The sequence below is a fragment of the Falco naumanni genome, chromosome 7 (genome assembly GCF_017639655.2).
Source record: "Falco naumanni isolate bFalNau1 chromosome 7, bFalNau1.pat, whole genome shotgun sequence".
Lineage (NCBI taxonomy): Eukaryota > Metazoa > Chordata > Aves > Falconiformes > Falconidae > Falco > Falco naumanni.
Genome location: NC_054060.1, coordinates 29895065 through 29920364, shown reverse-complemented (window position 1 = coordinate 29920364; position 25300 = coordinate 29895065). Strand labels below are relative to the sequence as shown.

The window sequence follows — 25300 nt, the reverse complement described above, 5'->3', positions numbered from 1 at the left end:
TGGCATGAAGCGGAGTTGTCCTGACCTCGTTCCACCATTGCTGCTGTTGACCCTGTTAGTGGGTTTAGTCCTAAAGAAATAAATCTTCAGCTAATTATTTCCCTACTCTGGTGGCCTTCATAGACATTTTAACATTTTGAGTAGGAGCCGTTACTTTGAGCATTTTTTTGTTTAGTGTAGCATGCAGAAGGGGAAACTAAAATCTGATTTACAGTGATCCTGGATGCAGGTCAGTTATTCGTGTCAAGAAGGTTATATGAAAACAGGTTACTTGGTAATTTTGAAAGTGGCCCAGCTTGCTGCTTAGTAGGACTGCATTTTGCAGAGCCTGATTATTCAAACTCCTTTTTCTAATATTAGCATTAATTCCCTTATAGCAGTATTACAAAGTTGCTCATTTCTCAGCCCCTTTAAATGTGGGAGCCTGTCTGTGAGCACAGCAGACAGCTTATCAGCTCAGCAGCTGCTGCTGTTTGCCAGTATCGTATGTTTGGTAAATGCTTGCAGTCAACCTTGAGAGTTTACGGACCTTGGCTTGCGTTTCTTTCTCTCTGTATTTCACTGCACTGTTTAAATCAGGAGCATTAAAAACCCTGCTAAATTTAGAGAGAGGAAGGAATCTGCAAATACACCAGCCCTGCCTCCTCCCGCCAAAAACGCACCTCCTGGCCAGCGAGAGCTGGAGGCAGCGGGGGTGCGAGGGGGCTGGGGGTTCTGGAGGGCTCTGCAGGCACACCCCTCCCAGTGGCTCTGTGGGTGCAAAGTGAGCCCAAAGGTAATCTATGACTTTGTCAGAGAAATGGGGAGGGAGTAAAAGAGCCTCCAAACCCAGCACTTTTAATAGCTCAGGGTGAGGTTTTTCCCTCCTTTCAAGTGTTTTTGTTTTATTATATCTGACACCAGTCAAGGAGAGAGGAAGCTCTTTAACCTTAATGCAAATAAAACAGTAGTGCTTTAGAAAAGAAATCTGTTCGCTTTATACCTCTAGGGCCAATGGTTCTGACAGACCAGAGAATTTAAAAATAAAATTACTCATTAGTTAAGTTTTTTTTACTTAATCTGTTTAACTGTATCAATCCATTTGAAGCCTGATCTCTGCTTAGGAGGAGTAAAAAATTACCTATAGCAATAAATCCATCTGTCTGTCATGCTGTTTATCTGTCTCTCTGTCTACACCCTAAAGACTTTAAAATGTTGGTTTTTATTTCTATACCATTGCTGAAAATCAATTGTGACATTTTCTGTTTAGGCTGCTAAAGGTTTTGGCAGATAGAACATGGATTTTGTCTTTTGATGGTGAATTCAATTCAGCATTTATTGCAAAGTTCTCAAGTGTTTAAACGTGTGGTGATAGAGAACTAAAACTCCTGCTGTGCTAAACTCCACCAGGTCTCTTCAGTAGTTCTGCTATTCAAAAAGAATTGGGACTTGTTTCATCTGTTTTTAATAAACGTGAAGCTTGCACGCTATTTGTGTCAGAAGTAAAGCCAACTTCGTGTTGCAGTTTGACATGTAGAATCCAACTTTTTAGCTCTTGCTCCTAAAGACACCTACTCAACTTACGATATTGTTATCCTTTGAAAAAGGTGAGGGGCTTGTGCATCATCTTATCTGAACTGTGGCACTGAAATGTGCACATGAAAGGAAAGCGAAAGCCGGTCTGCAAAAATGCTGGTCGTGCAAGAGGGTACACACCTGGACTTGCTTACTGGCCAAGGTGGATACCAGCATTTGGGAGCAGTCGGCTTTGGTCGGGTCTGTCAGGCTGTTGCTAGAGCTGAGGAGAGTCCGATGGAGTCCTCTTCCAAATATTGGAAAATGAGAGGAGGACAGAGCTGGATTTGGTGAGTCAGGCATCATCATCAGCATGGCATCTCCTGCATCATCATGGAGAAACGGTTTAGGTGATGTTTACAGGAAAGAGTTTGGTGATCCCAAACTCCTGCACCTGTGCCCTGAGCCTCCTGGGAGCTGTAACACCCTGTAGGCATGATTTTGTGTCTGAACAAATGTGCATTAAATACTGTCAGCTGTTAATGGGGGCCATGGAGGCATCACAGGAACTGGTGCATGGCAGATGAGGGAGGGCTATTCCAGCATGGTTTTGCCAAACACACTTGTGCCGCCAGCAGGACTGATGGGCCAGGAGCCTGGGACGTGACCACAGGGACAGCGCTCACTCAATGACATCCTCGTATTTCTTTTGTTGAGAGATGAGAGAAATCTGCTCCGGGGCTCTCTGCATGGTGCTGCCATTTGGTAAAAATACCACATCACTCGTATGCTGTTTCTGAAGTGTATGGTTTCACTTCTGTCCTGTGAGATGGATGGGGAATTTGAATGTTGGACCGCTTGCAGGGACGTAATTCAGTGGGAAGATGCAGAGGCAGTAAATAAGTTCAGTATTGGAATGGATCAGCTTTTGCCAGTGTTGGCAGCTGGTTTTAGCACCTTTGTGTAAAGCAGGTTCATGGTAGAAGTATGTATTTTGTTTACGAGATTTACGCTGCTTTCTTGTTTCTCTTAAGATTTTGAGTTAAGGTATTAATGGTCAGAAGCTTAGAGGTAACAAGAACCTTAGAGGAGCTTCAGCTGTAGTTTCTCCGTTGAGGCCAGGCAAAACATAACACTTCTGAACGAATACTTTCTTGCTCTAAGAACGACTGTGAAAGTTCACATCAAAGGATCATAAATTGCTACAAAATTAATTTCCAAATGTAAGTCTGTCGTGCATGTGTTTAAGTTTGATTAGGTTCCTTTAAAACAGTTTACTCTGAAAAGCTCTTTCCATAAAAATATGCACAGTGAAAAGTGTTTATGCTACGATGTGGCACTTGCATAGCATTAAAAAAAAATACTTTATACATTTATTTATTTGCTGTAACATTTTCCTAACCAACTGAGCAAAGTAACTCAAAGATCTGTGGTGTCGTGCTAAAAACCCAAGTGTTAGGCTGCCAAGTATTGATGTTCTCACGATGCTTGTAGACACAAAAAACGAAGGCAAACTGGAATGATGCTGTAGTGCTGATAAAGGAAATGCAGTGTATGGAGATTAAACAGCTGAAAGGCAGACACACTACAAGTGAGTCTGTGCAGACTGCTGTCTCACTAGAGCCAAGCACTTCTTAGGCATTTACTGCATATTTTTGACCTAGTACAGAATGTAGGATATCTAAACGTAATGCATTCAAGACTAATGTTTCTTAAAAAAGGGGAGAAGGGTGTCACTTTTTTGTAATTAGAGGGTTTTTTGTTAACTGATGCTTCAGAAATGCCTTTAGAGAGCAGAACGAGTGTGGTGATGAAAAAGAACATAAGCAAACTTGCTTGTTAGATGTTGTTAAAGCTAAGCTGATCATCGATACAGATTTGCATTATTTTCCCCGTGTGGCATTCGGTAACAACTTTCCTCAGTGCGCTTTTGTTTCAGTTGACATTTGCTTGAATGGCCAAGAGAGTTGGCAAATTTTGTGCTAGTGGTCTTTGAAGTTGTGACTTCAGCCCAAACAGCCTTCTCTTTGTGTACAGCGGGGAGCCCCTTCGCTTTGGAGAGGGATGCGTGCAGCATAAAGCCTAGAAAGGGTCCGTACACTGCAAGTCTTACAATACTTCTTAGCACTTAACTTTAAGTAGTTCAGGTCTTGCAGGAATATTGGATTGCTTTCTGTAAATTTTTAATGCAAGGAGTTGGAGTTCAAAATAAAACAATAAAAAAAAAGCAGAAGATTAACCTGAAAGTACTTTTTTTTATTGATCTTCAAACATAGGTTAGTATTTAGAAGGATTTAAACTGCAGTGGGAATTTACTGTCTTCTCTGCTCAATACTATTGTTGTTTCACCACAGGGTTCGAGTGCAAGCTTTCTGAGGTACAAAGAAAGAAACAGGGATTTACTTGATGGATAGTGTTTCTTTCATGTCTTACTCATTCTCACTGGAGTTGTATTAAAATCGGTTATCAATAAGCGTCTGAAAAACTTGACAGAATATGGTGACAAAATATGAATGCTAGGATAGGAAGGAGGAATTTTGTATAAATAAGACAGCGTAAAAGTATCTATTTGTTGTAGTATTTGCACGTTTCACGGTCAGTTGAACTCCTTTTACCGTTCACAGTCCGTATCTCAGTAACTGCGTGGGACTGTAGCTTGCACGGTGTATCTGTGGCTCTTAAGGGTTTCATCCCTGGCCGTACCCGTCCGAGGGAGCAGCACGGTGCTGAAAGGCAGCCACTGCCATTAAAGCCTTTCAGTATTTCTGTGTACACAAAGTCGAGGATGTGCATGAGCAGTTTTTGGATGGAGCCTTGTAGCTGCAGTAGTTTTCTTTTTAATGCATCTTCTGTAGCGGTGGTGAAGTGGAGAAAAGGATGTTGTTCAGCAATAGGGATTGCTTGCCTGACTTTTACGCTGACCTTCCTCAGAAACTGGATTTTTAATGGCTGAAGAACTAAGCACTGGGGGCCACAAGTTCTTTGAAGGGATGGATTAAAAAAAATGAGGTGGAGTAAGGATTTTTAAACAGATCTTGTCACGCAGGTTTTGCTGTGTTTGGCTTTGATGAAGAGTGACTCATTCCCAGTTACAGAAGTTTTGGCCATCTGGATGTTTAATATTGGGGTCAACCTTCTGCCCATCCAGGTGAGGGCTGGGTGAAGAGGAGGTGTCAGGAGCCACCTGGGTGAGCTGTAAGCCAAGGTCAGGGACACATCTTCCCAGCTGAACTTAGCTGCTTCTTGCTGTCCCTCAGATCTGCTGGCTGACCTGCTTTTGCAAGTGCGCTTTAACCGATTTCGAAAACTCCAGCAATTTCAAAGGGTAATAGTTAGCAGAGGTCTCTTTTAGGATGACCTGGCTTGTTTTGACTGAGCCAAATTAGGGACTGGTGACCCAAGCAGAGGTACCCCCTTCACCAACTGTGAAGCACCCAACTGTGGGCAGCATGGGCTTCACCTGGAGAGGTTTTCTAATTGATCCGGTTAAACCAGTGCGAGAGGCTGCGAGAGGCATCTCCTCTGCAGTTTGAATGAGGTTTCCATTGGTTAATTTGTATCTGTTAACACTAGTATTAAGCTGAATTAAAGAAAACCACTATTAAATAAATCTGCTTTGCATGTAGCATCCCCTACAATATCTAACTTAATCACAGATGTGCAACATGAAGCTTACACAAGACATCAGAAAAGGTGGTGCTGTCTGCTCCCCACATCAAAAGTAGTGTCTCTTAAACGGAATTACACGTATTGTACACATATTTTGAAACAGCAGGTGTTTTTTTTTCCTTCCTAACACTTCCATTTGGAATTTTCTTTCCATAAGAAAATGTGGCTGCATTTTTACACTCACCAATCTATCTGTACCAAATGCATTGCAAAGGAGATAGGCTTTTTATAACATGAAGGGCTTCTGCAACCCGGTTCAGTGGATCGTTGGTACATAGCAGTATGTGTGAGCAAGCACCCGTAGTGTGTACCAATTCTTTCAAACTTGTGTCATATTCAATGGTAAATAGCCATTTTCCCCAGTGATTTGTACTGGTTTTGCACTGTATTATCCATGCATAGTTATACCCAAGCAGAGATTGCTATGCAAGCAGCTTCCAAGGTTGGAATAAAAGGGTACAGTTTACTTTCTGGACCTTTCTTATGTCAGTAGAGGTTGGATCCAAGGGTATGAGAGAGCTGTGTGAATTTGCTCTTTTATAGGATATTTGGCGTAGAGGGATATTCTTCCAGTGGAGCATCCTGTTGGGTTTTTGGGATGGGATGTGGGACCGACTTCATTTTAACTTTGAAAAGGGCTGTACAGATTAATGTAGACATGTTCACAATGTATGCTGACATCTGACCGGTTCATGGGCTGGATGTAGCCTGATCTTGCCTGTTGTTGAAATGGTGCAGTTTCGGCTCTCTGTCAGGTTCCCTGGTCCCTTTGGCACAGCTTCTCCTGGCGAGGTGAGAAGGGGTACACCACAGCGTACTGGTAAGGAGCAGGGGAGGCCAGATGCAGGCACAAAGGGCATCACAGCATCGGTGGCAGCGACTCCTGGCTTACCCTGTATGGCAGAGCTGGGAGGAGGACCCGACAGACCGGTCCTACAGGCTTCATGAGGGAGCCCAGTTTACACAAGGCAGAAAGTACTGGGGTGGTTACGGGGCAATCACATGCCAGCCTGACTTCAGCCAGCAAATGAGCATTGCTATGGTTATTAGCTAACTATTTCCATAATGTGTGTCTCTACAAGTTATAATTAGAGCTAAGCCTGCCCCTAACTAATTACAAGCTTGCTTAGAAGTATAGTTTATATAGAGCTTTTAAAACTTTATATGGGGAAGATAGACATCCACAGGCATAATAAGAATGATGCCTTATTTTCAAAATTACATTTGTAGGCTTTGGTGTCTGCTTCTCCCTCCCTTTACAGTTTTGTGCAGGCTTTTTTGTTGCATCCTCATCCAAAGTTTTTGCCAGTAATATTGCCCAAGTTTCACCAACATCAAGCCAGCTATTTTTGAGTTTTCCTCTGAGTGTCTTCTCACTGCTGAGAATAAACCAGATGTTAAAATGTCTTTGAGCTTTGTTTTGAGATCTCTCATAAAAAGAAGATAAGGAGTCTTGAAAGCGGTGAAACTTTTTATTGAACACATTGCTACAAGGTCTACCTAAATAATGAACCATCTATGGAGACTTGCTGCGTGTTTGCTTAGGTGGTGCCACGCTTGCACGTCTTCAGCTGGGTCGCTCAGGAATAAAGCGATGCTGGCGGCATAACCCGCTCTGAGCCTGAGCCTGAGGCCGCAGGGCAGCAAGCCTGGGTGACGGGGCAGGTGGTGAGTGTGACACACAGTTGCAAGGGGGGCTGCCGTGGCTGTGGGTCTAACGGTGGCATTACCCACACCCAGGCGGTTGTTGCCATCACCGTGCTGGCCCAGGCCACTCTCTGGGGTGACTCGGGGTGACTGTGTGGCAGAGGCAAGGCCAGATGGTACCGACATGGTCACCACTGCCCTACAAAGGTGTTCTCTTCAGATTGTCTTATTTACTTGCTGTCTTCCATTTCCTGCTTGCAAGTCCTGCTCTCTCAGGAGCAAATAGTGTCTGAAAAGGGAAGGGAACGCAGCGGAGCTTGCAGCGCTCACGCACTTGGCTTTTGGCACCTTTGGTACCAGGGGATACTCACATAGCCTCCATCACCACTGCTTATCGGGGAGAAATAAAAAAGTGGGGTGCCTAACTCTCATGGGGAAACACAGAGATAACTCCTGCAGCTGAAGAACTCCTGCTCCTTGCTTTTGTCTAGCCATTTTTGAATTTGGTATTTAGTTTGATTATTCAGGTCAGATCAGATTTAGGTCAGTTGTGATGGATTTTTTCCAAATCCAGTTCCCTTGATTCCTACTGTAAACGCTTACCAGATGACACAATGTGAAGCTGGAACAGACTTGAGCTGTGTGATGACCGAATAAAATCTCAGTGGGAACCACTTCCACGTTCCTGAGATCAGTTTCTCATGTAATAAATTCTGTATCCAAAATTGTATCACATACTTTTCTGACAAGAGTGAGGGTTTTTTTTTCTAACGGACAAATCCCAGCAGAGCTATTTATAAGAAGCCTCTCGTGTTTGCACTCACATGCCTGTTGCTCAGACCTACACTGAAGAACAAATACAAGTAAAAACTTCTCCATGTCCTTGCCAGTGCTTTTGGATCCACCCTGTTTGGTCTGGTCTGACATCCTCCACTACATTTCTTTGATATTGTTCTGTTGGAAAGAGTTGCCATAGGAAGCCACCATTAAACCCTTCTCCCCAAAGGAATGATCTGGATTTATATAGTGACACCTTTTCTTTGCAGACTGTTTCACTCCTTTGTTCTGCTTGATCCTCTCCTGGCCGTGAGGGATGGAGAGGAGTGATCCAAGAGGGATCATGCCAAGCACCATGCTATGGCTAACACTGGCAAAACCTGGTGCAACACGGAGTAGCCTAGATGGCAAGTGCCCAGGCGGTGCACGGGGCTGTCCTTTGACTGGAGAGGAGGAGGAGGAGGCCAGTCTGTTTCTCGAACGTCATTCCCGGCATGAGAGAAGCTGCTCAAGTTGGTTTTTTAAGTATTACATTTAGAGTTGCGTTTTTTCACTGTTAGTTTCTAAAATGAAATCAGAAAACGTCCAGAACTTCTTCCTAGAGCAAGCTACAGCTCCTTCTTCCGTTCCAGCCTCTTCATTCATTTCCTGATACAGGAGCGGGAAGCCTTGACCCAGACTTCCCTGAGTTGTGTCCTGGCTCGTGTATCATGATGATACATGTTTCAATCTCTTCTGCATTAAATTAGACAGGTGAGACCTGTGCTTTCAGTTTTGAAAAGTCCTGGTGTACGTGGGCCACAGGGGACAGCGGGTTCTTCTGCACGTGGCTCCTCGGTGGCTGTGAAACCACGTTAAATCATCGTCCCACCATTCAGCTGCGTGATTAGATGTTCTGTGCATACCTCAAAATATGTGATGTTTTAAAGCTAGATTTGCTATTTAAATAAGAGGTTCACCTTAATTGGCTGTTACAAATTACAAGCAAGAAGGAATGATTTATTGCTTATAATTAGAAATGAGTTACGAAGGGGAATGTTGGTAATCATAAAATAAAGCTTGGAATACATTGATTTCCAGATGGCTGGCAGTGAATTTGCTCTTTAATGTATAATAGACAAGGGGGGAAAAAAATCTGTCATCCATCTTTATTCCTTGATGGATTACTTGTATGAATCTATAGTTACCTGAATTTTGAAATACTAGTTTTGCCTGCATAATTGGATGAGAGAAACTTAATGTGCGTGGTGGTATATGCTATCAGAGGTGGTAGAAGAGGTGATTTAGTATTTTGCCTAGCATGATTTTTGTCCTTGTAATGTCAACAGGGAAGATCTAACGATATATCTGGCATCACCTTTGGGTATAACAATCTCAGTGGATTGTTCTCAGAGACTGCAGGTTACTAAGATGTTTTTCTTTTCATCTTTTGCCTCATTAGCTGTTTTTATGAGGTTGAGATTGATCAAAACACCTGTCCAAAAGCAAATATCTGCGATCCTCGTTTCTTGAGTCTAGAAAAATATACTCGCACCAGATACAGACAGCAGTGCTACTGCTGAGAACTTTTCAATAGCATAATCCTTCTGTTGAGATGATAGTGTGTTCGTTCAACTTTTAAAATTTAATTTCTGTTACTGTAGTTCCAAGCGTGATTTAAAAATTATTTCTGTTTGCCTTCTCCGCTAATAATGGTGCTTTCTGCCATAACAGATGTGTTCTGCACTGTTACCACTTGAAAGACGGCACTAAAAGATAGTTAGACATATTCGGATTGTCACCACATGAGTTGTCTCACGCCCATGTTTTAAAAGTGACACTGCCATTAGACTTGCTTAACTGAGACCATCATGGTTACTCATTTACCTTCATTAAAATGCTTCATAGCTTCCTTATTTTAAGTAGCTTTTCCCAGCAAGGTGCACATTTGCCTTGCTGCCATCTTTTCATCTGGAAAAATTTCCATGGTGAAAGAAACAGCATATTTTCAACTAATAATTTCCTGACCTGTGGAGAGATGAGCTCATCAGTATCTTTATTGACAAACCCAGGAAGAAGGTGTGTCGACCAGAAATATTAGATCAGTCAGCCTTTCTTGTCCTGGAGCAATTGTAATTTCCCATGGTCTGCAGCAATTTCCTTTATAAGCAGATATGTGCAGAGATTGTTTTGGATCTGCTGCAGTAACATCATTTCATTTGGTCGCAATAAGGTGGCCTTAGATTTCATTCTTTTCATTTTTTGTTGTCGAAAATCTTTTGGTTTAGTCAGTGGAAAGAACAGCAAGTTGCTATTTTACAGCATCTAATTGAAGAACGAGCACTGCAGCTATGCAGAAAAATACTGCCTGCTCCGAGCTGGGTTATTGAAGACAGTTATTGTGGCCTCTGCCCCTCACTGAAAAGCCTGAAATAAGTGTTCAGGATACGTTAGCAAAACTCCTGCTTTTCAGAAGCGTTTCGGTGACTGACGTAGGTGCTTAGTACCGTGCTGATAAACGTATCCTGTAGTGAATGATAGCGATGCTTATTTTTTGGCAGTTTACTCCTGTGGGTTTCGGTCCCCAGATACTTAAGCCTGGGTATTTGCTAGAAGAGGCCAATCTCATTAGCACTGAAGATGTTTCTCAGCATCGCGTTGTCTGATGCTGCGCTGATGAAAGTGAAGGTCCTCTGATCCAGCATGAAAGAAGGCTGAGTGGGAATCAGAAGTGGGAACAATTTCTCATTTCACTCTAGTTTTTGTTGTCACTTCAGCTTTGCTTTTTTTTCTGCTTGAAACGGCTCTTTCTGTAGTGTTGCTTGCTTGGATACAGGAGGCAAATGCTGGCTGTGTATGCACAGGCGTGTTGGAGCAGAGTTAGAAGAAGCTGGCTCTTAACACATCCTGGCCATGTTGCCAAGGTGTCTGACACTATCTAGGAGGCTCAGACCCTGCCTGCTGCTCCATCAGTCACGTCTGCACAGCTGGCAGCTCTGGGGTTAGCTCCGAGGGACCTGGACCACGCTGTGCGTGAGGTGAGCTCGTTGCAATGTGGACATGCCTGTCAGTTGGTGTTGTTTTGTCGGTGGTTGGGGTCTCTGCAGCCCTGTCACTGGGGAGGGTGATTCTGGGAAACTCCTTGGGGCTTTCACACTGATGGTGAGCTGGTTGGGTGAAGGGCTGGTCAGCCTGGCCTTCAAAAAGCCCAAAATACTTGCCTGCCTTATATTCAGGCACAGGTGGTTTCAAGGTGTGAGGATGCTCTGCCTTTCTGCAGATCATGATGTTGTCTGTGGTTGTGTGTGGACTTTTCCCAGTGTGCTAGAGTGCACCCTTCCACTCCAGCCCGTCCTCAAGGCTTCCTGCAGCCGTTCCTTGGTGTCACAACCAGCCATGGCCTTGGCCATGCACCTTGGTTGCCTTTCTAGGGGAGAGAACGACCTTTGTGAGCACCCGTCTGTCAGCCAGGAGCAGATGTAGGAGATGGTGGGATCCATAGCTGGATGTGCAAACCCCAAAGTGCTCTGGTCGCAGTTGTGGTTGCAGTCTCTGTTTTGCCCTCTGGAAAACAGCGGTGGTCTGAGTCCAGGAGGGTCACCCCTCAGTCCTGACCTAATGGCACAGCAGCGCGTCTGTGTCTCCTGACGCAGCTGTGTTTCCCAGAAGAGAATTAAATCCTTGCAGAGAGGTAATTCCCAGCTTTCCGGTAAGGATAACATTGATGGTACCTAATTAAAGGGCGCTCTTAGCTGGGGTAAACATTTATATTAATTTCCTTCTCACGCAGATGTCTGGTAAACTGACCTTCTGAGGCAAAACCATCTGGCCTCAGGTGGGAGGAGGATCTCGGCCAGCGTGGAGAACCTGACCGGTCTCTTGCCGAATCATTTCTCAATAGCTTTTTCTGTCACTGAAATGGCAGACGTATGAAAGGCCTGTGGTATGGATGCATACATTTGATGGGCAGTTCTCTTAGATGACCTGCATAATTACACTGCAGGCTTGTGGCTGCGGGCTCCGTTGTATCTGCTTTCCATCGCGTATTCTGGGATCATCCGCATATAAAATTAGCATGGGTGGTAAGCAGCAGTAAGATGTTCCCTACTTGGATGGATTAAATTAAATCCAGTAAGAAACAGAGCTTTGGGTGACTTTCCAAATTACTTGCAGGATTGCACTGAGGAGGTTGTTGCGGTATCGTAAACCTTTTTGGTGGGCGAGCAGCCTGATGCAAGTGAGGTGGTTTTATTACCTCACAGTGCTCTTTGTATTGTATGTACTGTGCTGTGTAATCTTTTGTTATTAAATAATAAGCAAAATAGAAACAGTTGTTTCTCACAGCCAGCTTGTTTTTCAGAGAAATTTGCTCACTTTGAAAGTTCAGTCTGTGTGATCTCCAGCCCTGTCAGGAGCTATTATTCTGAATCTTCTTTTAAATTGTTAAGCTGGAGGACAAACCTAGATGTTATCGTGCAGATCTCAGCTGAGAGTGGAGTGGATTCGGCAGGGAGCAGCCTCTGATGCCGTGTACCATGCCATTAGTTTTTGTTGAGAATGTGTCAAGATTATCTGCTCCCAGTGTTACGTGTGTTGGCTGACATGAGCATTTGTAGAGCTGCGTAATTTTTGAAGTAGTTTGAAATGCGGATATAACACTTGGTGCTGTGAAATCTCTTTTTTCCCCTTTTACGGATCACGTCGCTGTTCAGAAAGCTGCTTGTTTTGTTACTCCCTGCCACAAGGTACTGTATTAGTTTGCAAAGGTCATAATGGAAGTGCCTCAAACAAGAAGTCAGCATAGACAGCGAACAACTACTGAAGACCAGTTGCAACATGACATTTTCAATAGAGACTGTTGGTGCTTCAGTAGATACGGGATCATATCTCAGTGCAGGATATTGTTATTTATGGAACTTGGCAACCCTGAATTGGAGCTGGACCGTGATGGACAGGATTTTTCACGTGCAGTGTGTGTGTGCATCTGTGTACTTAGTAGCCTTTTAGAGATGAGGTTGACTCATGCACAATAAAAGTTGGATAAGATACATCAGCTACTAGTTTTTTCAAGGCGCTTTTTTCATCATAACTATTCAAACTTATCCCAGCCTCAAAATCAGTCGTCCTCTTCTGTGAAGACACTTTTTTTCTGCCCTCTGTGGTGCAGCCAGACAGCAGAAGGAGCCCGTATCTGTAGCCATGGCAGCCAGTAATTTATTGCTCCATATGGCTGGTGTGGCAGCAGCTGCTCTGGTTTAAGGAGGTCAGGGCACCGGGGCATTTAAAAACAAAAAACCTCGCTATAAAACCTTCCTAAATGGTTTTGTACAGTAGTAGTAGGCTTCTCCATAGGTATAAGGAGAGTCAAGGGAGAAAAATTAGCTTACCTATTTATGTATTAATAACTTTTATATAATTTTAATCAAACACATTATTTCACGGGGGGGGAATAAGTTTTTTGTCTCCCCTTGCACTGGTTTAACCTTTTTTCCGTTTTCATCGCTGGTGTTTGCAGGTAGCACATAGTGTGGCGGCACAGCGAGCTGAGCTGTGCCGCCCACAGGGCGAGTGACCCCTCCAGATCTGCGCTGCAGCAGGTGCCCACCAGCCAGAGCAGGAGCAGCATCCAACCCGCTGCTTTTGGATGCATTAGCTATTACACTGAGAGAGAAACCGTATCACCCGGATCGAATGGCAGCGCTATTCTTCTAGCAATAAAGATGCATGTTTTGTGAGCAGTTATCTTGGAGCAGAAATACAGCTTTAATTTCAGCTGGGTGTGAGAGTCACTCACCGCTGAAAAAGGGTATAGAAGGGCTCTTGGATTTAGCACTAAAGTTTGCAAATAGGCTTTTCATAAGCGTGAATCTTTTTATTTTCATTAGGGGACCATTTTAATTAAAATGAAACTGGAATGTTTACTCTTTGCTTCCTATAGCTGTGATTGTTTTCCTCACTGTGTGAGCACATGTATAATTTGTTCTAAAAGAAATGTCAGCAGTTTCTGATTACCTTGTGAGTCTTACTCAACAGCTTGATTTTAATTGGGGGGAGGAAAGATTTCAGGGTGCTCCAGGGAGGTCTGATGTCTTTTGGTAGCGGGAGGAAATAGGTGCTATCTTTGGTACAATGTTAATTGCAATAATCACTACTACTGGTTTAAAATAAAAGTCCTTCATTTCTTACCCCTGTTATTTTTTTTCAGTCGTGTCAATGAAATACAACCTGTTTGGTAATTAGCATCCTTCAGCTACATAACCTTTTGACATTGCTGCATCTGTATGTTTGTAAGCATCTAAACAGGGTGACTTTCGGAAAACAGTACTTGACAGTAAGACAGTAGTCTAAAATTTTAGGCAATAAGGAAGAAATTTTTATGGTGAGGGTGGTGAAACACTGGAGCAGGTTGCCTGAAGGGATGGTAGATGCCCCGTCCCTGGAAATGTTCAAGGTCAGGCTGGACGGGGGCTCTGGGCAACCTGGTCTAGTGGAAGGTGTCCCTGCTTATTGCAGGGGGGCTGGACTAGATGGCCTTTAAAGGTCACTTCCAACACAAACCATTCTGTAGTTCTGTAAAAACTCTACAATTCGGATTAGATAAAGGAAAAAAAAAGGCCAGGCACATAGGGGGGAGTGCGTCCATGCATTCAAATACATTCTCTCTAAGCCCAGAAGTCCACCAGGACTTTTATGTAACAGATCGTTTATGTGGGTCAAGAGTATCTCTTTCTTGATCTTTTTGATAATTCTGAAATATGACAAGAAATATCTGTAGTAGAATAATGTGTTCTGGTCCTTCGGTGGTACAGCTCCTGAAGCATTCCTGTGGCTTCTTTTTGTTTAGATCTACTTTAAGGAGGCACCTTGGACTACTTTGGTTGCCAAAGTGCCTTTTGAGCCTTGTGAAGCATTTCTGAGATGACCAGTTTCTGAACCTTTTTGGAGCTTAGACGATATTTTGTATTTTTATATCGTCTTCTCCATCAGGGATAATGATCTGAGTCTCCCCTGCTCATTCTCTGGGATTCTGTTTCCTCCTGCTGATTATTTGAAATAAACAAGTAGGAAAACAACTGGTTTCTGTGTGTTAACAGGGAGGAATGACTAATAGAAAATTGAGGGAAAGATACAGCTTATCATCAAAGACTGTATCTCTGGAGACATAAATTGGTATTCATTAAGTTGTTTGCCTAGACTTAGTTAAAAGATGTACTTGAGGAGCTGTCTGAGCAGTGTTCCAGTAGAAAGCAAGTCTTCTTCTTCATGACTAGATACTTCTAGATGAGGAGGGGAGACCAGAAGGCAACACTAAGTGATGGATTGAGAACAGCCTTCCTGCAGTAAGGAGAAAACAGGCTATGAAATGTTTTTCAGAAACACCGGTATTTAACACTCAGCTGTGAAGTAATACTGATCCATCTTTTCTCCCAAAATATGCAGTCTCTTTCATATCTGTTGCAGAATTTAAAAAAAAAAAAAAAAAAAAAGTGTATGTCCAATTTCTGTTTCTCATTCAAGGTATGAGCAGCAGGGTCCCCTTATTTTTGATGATGATTTATGTAGCTGGAACTTTGAATTTTGCCAGTGATGATTACGATACCCTGTGTGTATGATCTTACTGGTATCCTGTATATATCATCAAATACAGGGAATGGGTTGCAGAGTGGTGCTGTGTAATTCAGAGTGTGGCTCGGATTTGCCATGTCTGTGTTTTTCTAAAAAATCAGTTGCCTTTTGACTTTTGTAATATGTGACAAAACCATCTATTCCAGAGGCCTTTGGAATGGGCTGGGGCTGCAGTTTGAGGTGAGGTTTTGTTACTGTGCTTGTTAACGATCATCCTTTCTTCCTATCCTGAACTGGGGCAGGCTCTTGCAAGGGAGAGTGTTTTATTTACTGCGGAGTCTGCGGCTCTCTGCTCTGTATCTCATGTCTTTAAAAAAGTAATTGCCCAACATAACAAAGTTGCATAGTGCTTTCAGTGGAGGGTGAATAGTCTGTGCCAAACTCTTGTGCCTGGTGTAACTTTTCTGACGTTCACCTTCTTTCCTTCTTTGCAGGTTAAGACCCTTGATTTCAACACAGCTTGCTAAGAAGGCTCACACTGAAGAGGTATGTGAAGTCCAGCACTTCTCTCAGTGTGACAGTTTGAATTTGGAAATTCCCACAGCCTTTCTCAGCTTGGCTCTGGCTATGTGGTAGATACGGGCAAGAGAAACCGAGGGCAAGAGTCTTGTCTCTCTGATCAGACCAGAAGCTGGTTACTGCAAACACTGCAAAGCTGAGATTGCCTGTTTTCTAACCCAGATTTGTCCTTACGTATCCATCAGTAACATTAGCACAGCCTCATAATGCCTGGTTACACAGCAAAAAAGAGAAAACCCCTTGCAAGCATCTGAAAAGGTACATATCAAACAAGTGGGCAGGAGGAGTAGGAGCAGACAGAGCTTGTGCCTGTTTCTCAGCACTTGGACCATCCCTGCAGAGAAGGGAGGTGATGCAAAACACAGCTTCTGTGCAGCCAGTGCTGACCCAAGGGAAGGGCTGGGCTTCTGCAGGAGACCGATAAGGAAACACGAAGTGACAGCTTACCCTGTATAGCATGGCTTACTCTTTGGTTGGTTGTTTGCTTAGTTTCAAAATGTAACGGTGCCACAGAAAAGTTAGTGCTAGTAACTGGCCACTGCCAGAAACCCTCCGTGGGTGGCTTTGTGCCCCTGCATTTTCTGCTGAAGGGATTGTGATTATTATCAGAGTCACAGCAATAATTGCTTTCTTTCACTATTACTTTCACACTCTACAGAGTAGACATATGCATTCAGTGCATAACAAAATAATTGTCTACTACATATCTAAAAATTCTGTTTCTAATACACCAAAGGTATTTGTCCTTCTTTTTCCCACGAACATGTGACACTGACCCCCTTTTGGAAGTGAACCAGTTACCCTAGGTGGTGTGACATGCTTTTACAGCTGCCCATCCATACATAACAGTGTGTGCCAAACTCAAGTCCAGGTTGTCTGGAAGTGAATTCAAGAAGTTCTATTTGAAGACATTTGACTGCCTTATTTTTAAAATGACTAAAACCCACTGATTTTCAGAAACGGTTTGATATCCTGCCTGGGGAAATACATTTTCACTTACGCTATGCTCATTAGAAAACTCTGCACATTTGTAGAAGTACAGCAGTCTGGAAGTGGACATGATAATTAGAAGAAGGTCACATTTTAATTAGCACAGTGCAATTTTAAAAAATAATGACTCAGTTGTAGCTTCTTTATATTCACCCACTTTTTCAGAACAGATGGATAGTTTTAAGCATCTAAATTGATATATATTATGATGCTGATTCATCTCAAACTGTTGTGTCTATTTCTGCTTATACTGGAAACCTAGATGGACTCAGTTTGATCACTCTAGAGGCCAAAGCAGTGGTAGGAAATATAAAATAAAATGGATGGAAGTTCCTCTAAATAATATGATTAATTTGAGCATTAAAAAGTCATGAAAACCTGTGTTTGAATGATCTGAATATCTAAATACTTGATTTTCTATTAAAATTAATGGGTGTCTTTTGCCCTATTAATGAATTATTGGAGCAAACCCTTAGGTGACTTTGAAAAACTCAGGCAGATTCTTTAGGTTGACTGTCATGGTATGTGCCAAGTCCAGGAACAGCTTTGATGTTTGAATAATTAGACTGTCAACTTTTTGGTACAGGGATTTTCTCTTTCCGTGTATCTCTAAAGTGCCTGCAGTCACAGGGATTCTGGGAGTTACTGCATCCCAAGTAAATACATTTATAAATAAATAAATGAAAATAAATTACAAGACTGTATCAGAACTTGCTGCCAGTGGAACTGGAGAAGATGCAGCAGTACCTAGTTGGGTACTGTTATTCAAAACCTAAAGCGCTGTAGGACTTTTCTTGTGGTGGGGATCCGAGGAGCTGGGGTTTCCTGGTCTCCTTTGGACCATTCATTGTTCAGAGTACCTCACTGCTGTCCTTCCCAAGGAAGTGGTCCCAGTCTTTTCCATCTTTCCTAGCAGGGGAGATTACTCTCAGTGCTGGTAACTGCTGACTAGTGACAGGTACTGTTAAGCACCTTCTTAAAATTGCTGGCATGGCCCAGCAGCATTAACCTTTAATGTTCGTCAGCTTGCCATTAATGGGATGTACTTCTGAGCCACAGGCTCTAGCGTACAAACCTCAAATCGTCCAAGTACGGAACAAAGGTGAAAAGTGCCGGGTTACAAAGCTGGTGGAGGTGAAGCTCCTGTGATGTTTCTTCCCTGGGTGAGACAGGGAGGTAGAGCCCCGGACTGAGCACACCATGGGAGGGAGAGCTCCAGAGAGACCAGAGCCTGGACTGTGCTGGGGCAGACCACGTTGCTGGTTCCAGCCCCATTCCCAGATCTGCCATTAGTGAACCAAAGACAGTATTACCTTCTCCAAATTCACCTCTGACTCCTTGCAGTTGTCCTTTCTCTCCCTCCCTGCTGTGTCTTGCCTAACCTTGGAGCAACTGGGGACGTACACATACGGAACGGGTCCCGTCAGTGATCAATTCCCAAGTTAGTGTTTGGAGATCATTATTCTGATGAATTGCATAGGTAATGTTACAGGTGCTGGCGTGTGTTACCAACCTAGTGCTCTGCCATCACATTAAGTGCTGTCTAAAGAGTGCTATTTGTTCCACAGCTCATTGTGCCTCCAAATAAATCCAGCCAGAGCTGTCAAAACTAATACAGGTTGCGTTTTTTCTGATTTGAAGGGTACGTTTTTGCTATCATTAAAGTGTCAATAACGTTGTTATTGTGTAATAGGCCTGATGTGAGTCAAGTGCAATGAGGAAAAGGTTGTAAGTTTTCCTGCAGAGCTCTGCTGAGGAGCCTTCACTCCCAAATTTCTCCTTAAGTTGTGCTTGCAAGAGGATCCTTGTTCTGCAGTTACTGTCTCTGGGTATTTCAGTTCATGGCTATGAATTATGTGAAAACTGGACGTTTGTGCCTGACTTTCATTTGAGCATCGTTTCTTTGAGCAACTCGCATGTGCCCTAGAACAGCTAAACCTCTAGCACTGACATGGCCTTCCAGCTCTCCGGTCATTACCATTTTCAAGCTGCTTAAGTTTTATACAAATATTGAACAAAAGGAAGGGCTGCTCTACTGACCCCTCTTCTTTTTTGCAGATGACCTTTCCCAGTGCACAAGCAGAAGCCCCTGACTTAGAAAAACCAGCAGCTGTGCTAGTGGAAAGTGGCCCAGTAGCTTACAACCCTGAGGAAGAGGTAGAAGAGGAAGAAATAGAAGAAGATGATGATCACTGCATGAGTGCCTTGCAGTTAATGGGAGGGAACGGTAAGCTGGGATGTGCTCTAAATCCACTGGTGCTGTGGGGTTTGTTGTTGCAGGGCTGAGGACAGACAGGGTTGCCCTGCTTGTCCCTGTCCTCCAGGAGCTCATTCCTTGCGGAGCTCCTGCCACCTTGCTGGCATTGCCCATTGCTATGGGAAAGCCCGGAGTCACCCTCGTCTGAAAACTGACCTTCTTAGTGACTCCTCCTGAGAAAACTTTGCATCTGGAGTTTTAGGCTAAGAGGGCTTCTCAAGAACAAACCGACGTCAGGCCTTTTGCAGAATCAGGTTTATTAATGTAGATCTGAGGAATTACGGGGTCAGTAACCCCTCCATTAGCGGTGCCTGGGGCTCGTTGCCTCGTGAGCCGAGCCACCCCGCTCCTGCCTTCCTCCTCAGCTGGGTCTGCAGCAACGTCCAGACTGTCCGTGAGCCCTGGGGATGTGGCTGTCCAGCTCAAAACAGAATGCATCGTCACACTCTGTTTCTGGGGAAAGTGTTGGGAGGAAATAGTTCTTCACCAGGTACAGAAATTGCACTGACAGCATGCAGCGTGCTGTATGTTACACAGATGTGTGCTCATTTCTTTGGGTTACCCAGCAAAGCCACTCATTTAATTAGGTTTCTTCGCTGGCAGGAAAAGGCAGTATCCTCTCTGCTGCCATTTTTCCTAGCTGGACACATCCACATTTATCCCTAATTAAAAACTTCCCCTTAGATGTTAAGTTTTCAAAATATACAGAAATATTTTTAAAATGAGAGCTGCTAATTATGGGTTGTGACAAATCAAGATGGGAATAAGTTTCCTACTGAAATGTTATTTACTGCAAAAATCTTTCCAGTACTATTAATTTAGCTTTCATGGACAATATGCATACATTTCACAGAAGTGTCTGTTGCTTTTAGATTTATTTCTCCACTGGAAAATAATTGCCGAACCATAGGAAAAAGAGTTTGTTGCCTGCATTTATTATTAGAATAATGTTCCCAAGACAAGGCACCCATGTGGGGGTGGGTAGGTCTGTGTTTATTAATACCCCCCCAAAAAAAAAAAAATAGAATAAAGGTCACTGAGCTTTTTTTCTTTGTAAGTGTTACTATTTTTAAACCATTCTGAGAACATTCCACTACTCCCTGTCTGGTCTGGACAGCAGCTGAAAAATCAGAGTTTAAAAAAAACCCGAAAGGAGCGTTGCCAAAATTCAAATGCAGGTGTGCAGAGCTGCTCAGCAGAACAAATAACTCCTTTCTAACTGCTTTCTTCATGGATCTTAGACCTGTCTGCCTGGAATAACTACAGGAATTACAGATGGTGAACATCACCAATTCTACACAAATTATTGTAAATTACACTTAATTCTGCTTCCGAGCATTTGCTTGACTCTTTGGATGAAATGTTGCACTGTGTTCGATTTGAAATATAAAGGTTAACTTTACTGAATGCTCCTACGTAATAATTATCTGTAGGTTTGACTACGTAACAGTAAATAGGTTTCACTGCATTCAGAAGCACACAGAAGAGAAACTGGTGCATTAGAAACACGCAGACTTGCCTTCTGACACACACACCATGCAGTCTTTGCACTCAGCATTGTTTTAAGAAAACAAAATAGGAAAAAAAATCTGGGCAAGATTTTAAGCTCTTTTACGAGTAAGTAGATACAGGAGATGTGAGTCAGATGCATTGGTCAGGATTTGTTGCATGACTCCTTTGAGGTTGATGGGAACTCTGAGCTATCTCTGAACTCTGGTAGTTTCAGCCTATAAATGCATGAATAATATAAACAAGGCAGCTTTTTTCTTGGTGGCTGTGTCTAGTGAGAATCATGCCTACTTGTAAATGTATGCTGCTGCTTATCAGCCACCATGTTTCAAATTACTTGTGGCAATCAGGCTTGAACACCTTAACCTCTAAATTAAACCAAGTATTCCACATATCCATGTGCCAGGTATTCCTAAATGAGGGTCCAGTGAGAAGTGAGAAGAGGTATTTTTGGATACATGCTTACAAATAATTTTATTCATTGAGGAAAGTACATGCAAGAACTTTTTATTCAGCCCTAGGAAATTTTTTTTTTTAGTTGCTTTCTTAAGTTTTTTTAAGGTGCTTTCTTAAGGCAAAACTTACCATCTAGTTGCACAGCAGGAAAACAACCTGAAAGTAGCAATACTTTTGTCGTATCTTCCGCCTACCTGGAATATTTGGATTTTTATATGCTTTTGTCTTTGTGTGTTTCAGATTATGGCTGCGATATGGATGATGATGATGGCTATTAGTTCCATTTACTTCCAAAGGACAGGGACTGTGTCTTGTTCCCAGCAATCTTTGGTCTTCAAACTGTATGAATAGTGAAAGAAGCTGTCTATGGTCAGCAAGTGTAATCAAGCAATCTTTACTTTTGTAAACCTAATTTTAGTTTGGCTTTTACTCTGGTCAGTTTACATTGACCCATAACCCAGCAATAAAGTTTGGGTTTGTACTTGAATATATTTTTTTTTTGGTGGATCATAGTTTGAGGATGAAATTAACGAGAGTAATGTCTCCAGAGAACAAAAGAAAAGAGACAAAATAGATTGTGTATAAAGCATGTGTGGCTGAAAGCAGCACATCTCTTATTTATGTGACTCTGCTCTTAGGCCTGCTGTTGAAAGGGAGCAGACTGAAGGACAGATAGGAGGACAGGTAAAAAATGAGAAGTGTGCCTGTTGGTTATTTGAGTACAGTAGCATTTATTGTCTCATAATGCTACAAGCAAAAGAAAGGAAACATTTCTAACCTGTATTGTAAACATGACTCTGCTGTTGTATACGAGCTCATTACCTAAGCCTATCAAAAAGTAATGACAAGTTGTATATTTGCAGGGCAGTATTGGTTTCTCTGAAATGAAGTAAATACTTCTTTATATTAATCGATTCCTAGATTTCTTAAAAGATGTGACAATAGAAGGCAGTGTTGGCAGCGAAGCATCATCTTCCACTGTGAGTCTGGTGTGGTTTATGTGGAAGGAGGGGGAAGGCCTGGGTGAGGCAAGGAGCGCCGAGAGCTGGCAGGTGACAGTGCTGTGCGCACGCGCCTGTGCTGGGCATCCCTAGGGACAGCCAGGTCCTGCTGCGCCTGCTGTTGCTGCAGGAGTCACTCTGGCTGTCTATGGCGCTGCTCTTGTCCAGCCGAGCTAGGGTGAAGGTCTGCTCCCAAGAGCTGCCTGTCTCTCAAACCAGTTGAAAGAAAGAGAAAGCTGAGCTTTTTAATAAATAAACTAGCATCTGCTTTGGCTGAATTTAATTTAATGTAATTTATTTAACTTTCTATGGGTAAATTAAAGGTCACCATGCAGCAGTCTGGCTTTCACGGCTCAAATCCCACCCGTGAACAGTTGCTGCAATGTGGATAATGCTGAAGCTCCAGCCCTGGGTGCCACAAAATGTCAACAGGTGGGTCCTTCTCTTCCAGATACATCGGCTTTTGCAAGGAGAGTGGGGGTCAGGGAAGGAGCCCCTATGGCCCGATCCCACCCTGTTGCCTCTGACCTGCCTCTCCCTGGCACTGCTGGGGCCAGGGCTCTCGGCTCTGGGAAATGCACTGCCCGCTGGGTCATGCTCTTGATGAGTGCAGCTGCAGGACCCAAGCTGTTTTCATCTCTCTCCCTCGTCTAGTGACAGTCATGAAAACTGTAGCGCTGCAGGCTTGTCTTACACCAGGGCAGGATGGATCCCTGCCTTACCAACGTGGTTTCTGTTAAGCTGTCTCTCCTGGTCAGCTCATCCTTCCCACCCTCTTTGAGGAGCGCTCATCGCTAGCGCACCATCCATACTCCTGCTGCGGAGGGTGGAGTGTGGCAGAAGCTTTAGGAAGCTCCCTAGCTACTGCCAGCCAGGGTGACAATGATGCCGATACCTGTGGTTGTCACCAAAGAGGGGAAGGGCCATGTGGCCTTCCATACTTCTGTCCCTCTCAGTAGCATGCATAAGAGGGATCATGTATGTAGAGCAAGAGGGAGTGCTTTTTTTAGAGCAGCCTTGATATTATTTGGCTGATAAATGTAGTCTGTTGGGTATTTTTGAGCCCTGTGTAGGCATATTTCTGCAATGACTTCTTAAAAGCAGAACTTGGTAACAAAAATGGTGTAGTGAGGCTAATGGGAAGAAGACCTCTTCTGAACCAGTTTCCAGTTACTTAGTTTACAGCACTTCAGTGGAAAGAAGAGATTCCATATAATTCTTAGGGAAAAAGCTGGCATTTTCACCAAAAAACTATAGATTTTTTTCTGATACTTCATAAATACTGCACAGAAAAATGGTATTGAGGAGATAAACCTTTCTACCTCTCTTTTATCTACACCATAATTAAAAATCATACTATAAGTAAACAGTTTTTTAAAAAGTAGTTTGTTTTATCAAAGTTCATGCTCTGCAAGTCTTTGAGACAGTTGAGTTTGATCATTTGGGTTCAAATTAGCCAATAGCGCTACTACAAATACCCATACTCACAGTGTATTCTCAAAACTCGGGTTTTATTCCAAGGTACACATTATTCTCTATGCAGGAGAAAAACATGCATAAATAAACACGCATATGACTCATGTAGGTCGAGTGCTTTTCTCAAATGCAAGATGTTGGCTCTTAAAGAAATAGCTAAGATGAATTCTTTATTATCAAGGGTCTTTCCTCCCGTCTTGGTTTATTCCCCCAAAGCTTACTAAACCTTGCTGCCAATGTAGTAGTGATGTTATGTGCGGGAGCTGAGTCTGCCCAGATAACTGCTGCTAGTAAATTTGGATTTCAATAGCACATTGCATTTCTGAGAACATCATTTCCTGCACTGGAAGCAGGACTGCAGTTTTTGAATGCTTTTGTATGATTTGATTAGGAAAGGCTATCTCGTAGTCTGCGAGAAGGGCATTTGGAGAGCAGAAAAAAAAAAAAAAAGATCTACAATTCCATAGCATCTCAGTATTTCTGGTGAAGTTAATGGCATGGTTTCCATACAGGAATCCTAAAGGAAAAGCGATGGTATTGGATAGGCAGACTTCACTCTGAGCATTGTAAGGCTTCTTAAGGTATAGTGGTTATGTACATTTTTAATTTATTGGTGACTTACTGGGATTTTTATAATGTTCATTCCTTCTTGATTTAACTGAGCTCAGGAAATATAAACAGATTAGAACATGCTAGTTTCTGTTTTTATAGCCAGTCATTAAAATGTAAAAAGATTAACACTGCATTAACTCTGTTTACTACTGTTGATGTATCTGGACAATTTTGTTGTATATAAGTAAGCCTAAATTCACTTGGAGTAATTTGGACCCTGCTTTTCTCAGGATTCTGATTATAATGAAGAGAGCTTATAAGGCTTCAACATTTGTTGTTCTTAGATCTTATTTGAACCCACACAAGCTGTATATCATCAGTTTTGTTGCATAAAGCATGTCTCTTGCTGCAAGTCACTTTGCTTGACAGGCAAAACCCTCCAGCTGTTGTATCCAGCTTGTCTGCCATGCAGCCTTTTAACACTCTTGTACTGTGGGAGTAAAAAATGAAAGAAATAAGGAAAATAATGAGATTCTTCACTGTGGTGAGTGCTTTTTCAGTGTCTTAATCATCTGTGACATTTCTTTAAAATCTCTGTGTTCAGTACAGCAACTTTTAGATGGTGCCAGACAGCCTTGTCTTGAGGGTTAAACACGATTGTCGAAAAAGTTCTTGCCATCCTGATGGTTTGTTTGTATTCTTTGGATTGCATTGAAACTCCAGTCGCAGATGTGTATGGTTAATGTGTAGTTTTGCCTAATAAATGTTCTGTTTCTTATATTTGTGTTGAATCCTTGTATTTGTTTCAGTTAATGCCAAGGAAATTAAACCTGCTTGATGTAAGCATATGTATCATCCTTACACAACCACAATATAAGCCATGTTAAGCTTTTTTACTGTAATATATTTGCTGTAAATAAGAAGTAAAACCCTTGCATAACCCATTTTTTATGATGCTCTCCTGCTAGTTTCTGATTTTTCTGTCCTCATTCTTATGAACGTTTGGTTTTGATTGTGGCATGATTGGTTGATAGTGGCAAAGATCTGTAATTCAGAGCTTGCTTTTGTCTCTAAAAGGGAAGACATGTCTAATCAGGCAAGTGTGTTTTACAAGATAGTGTTCTACTGATAAATGTAGATACTTTCTGTAAACTGCGTAACATTAACGAGGTTTTTCCACTAAGCTATATAATTAACTGTCTGTGGGAACAATATATAGTGTGTGTGTGTTTAGTGGACCTGTTCCAGTACTTGTTTCTGAAAGTTGTCGCTTGATAAATAAGGTGTGTGCTGAGTTAAAAAACATGTTATTTTATCAACATCTGGTCGCCACAGTTTGGAGGCCAAA

The 25300-nt window shown here is 42.6% G+C and overlaps 1 protein-coding gene across 2 annotated transcripts in view; it reads left to right on the top strand.

Annotated features, from left to right (window-relative positions):
- The window catches only part of BRF1 (BRF1 RNA polymerase III transcription initiation factor subunit), a 175684-nt gene extending 150954 nt beyond the window's left edge, over positions 1-24730 (top strand). For both annotated transcript variants that reach the window (XM_040602549.1, XM_040602551.1), the window contains 3 exons: positions 15627-15678; positions 18760-18928; positions 21164-24730. In XM_040602549.1, the coding sequence (XP_040458483.1) occupies positions 15627-15678; positions 18760-18928; positions 21164-21201 (259 nt within the window). In that variant the 3' untranslated portion in view covers positions 21202-24730. The remainder of the gene's footprint in view (positions 1-15626; positions 15679-18759; positions 18929-21163) is intronic.
- Positions 24731-25300: the final 570 nt, after the last annotated feature.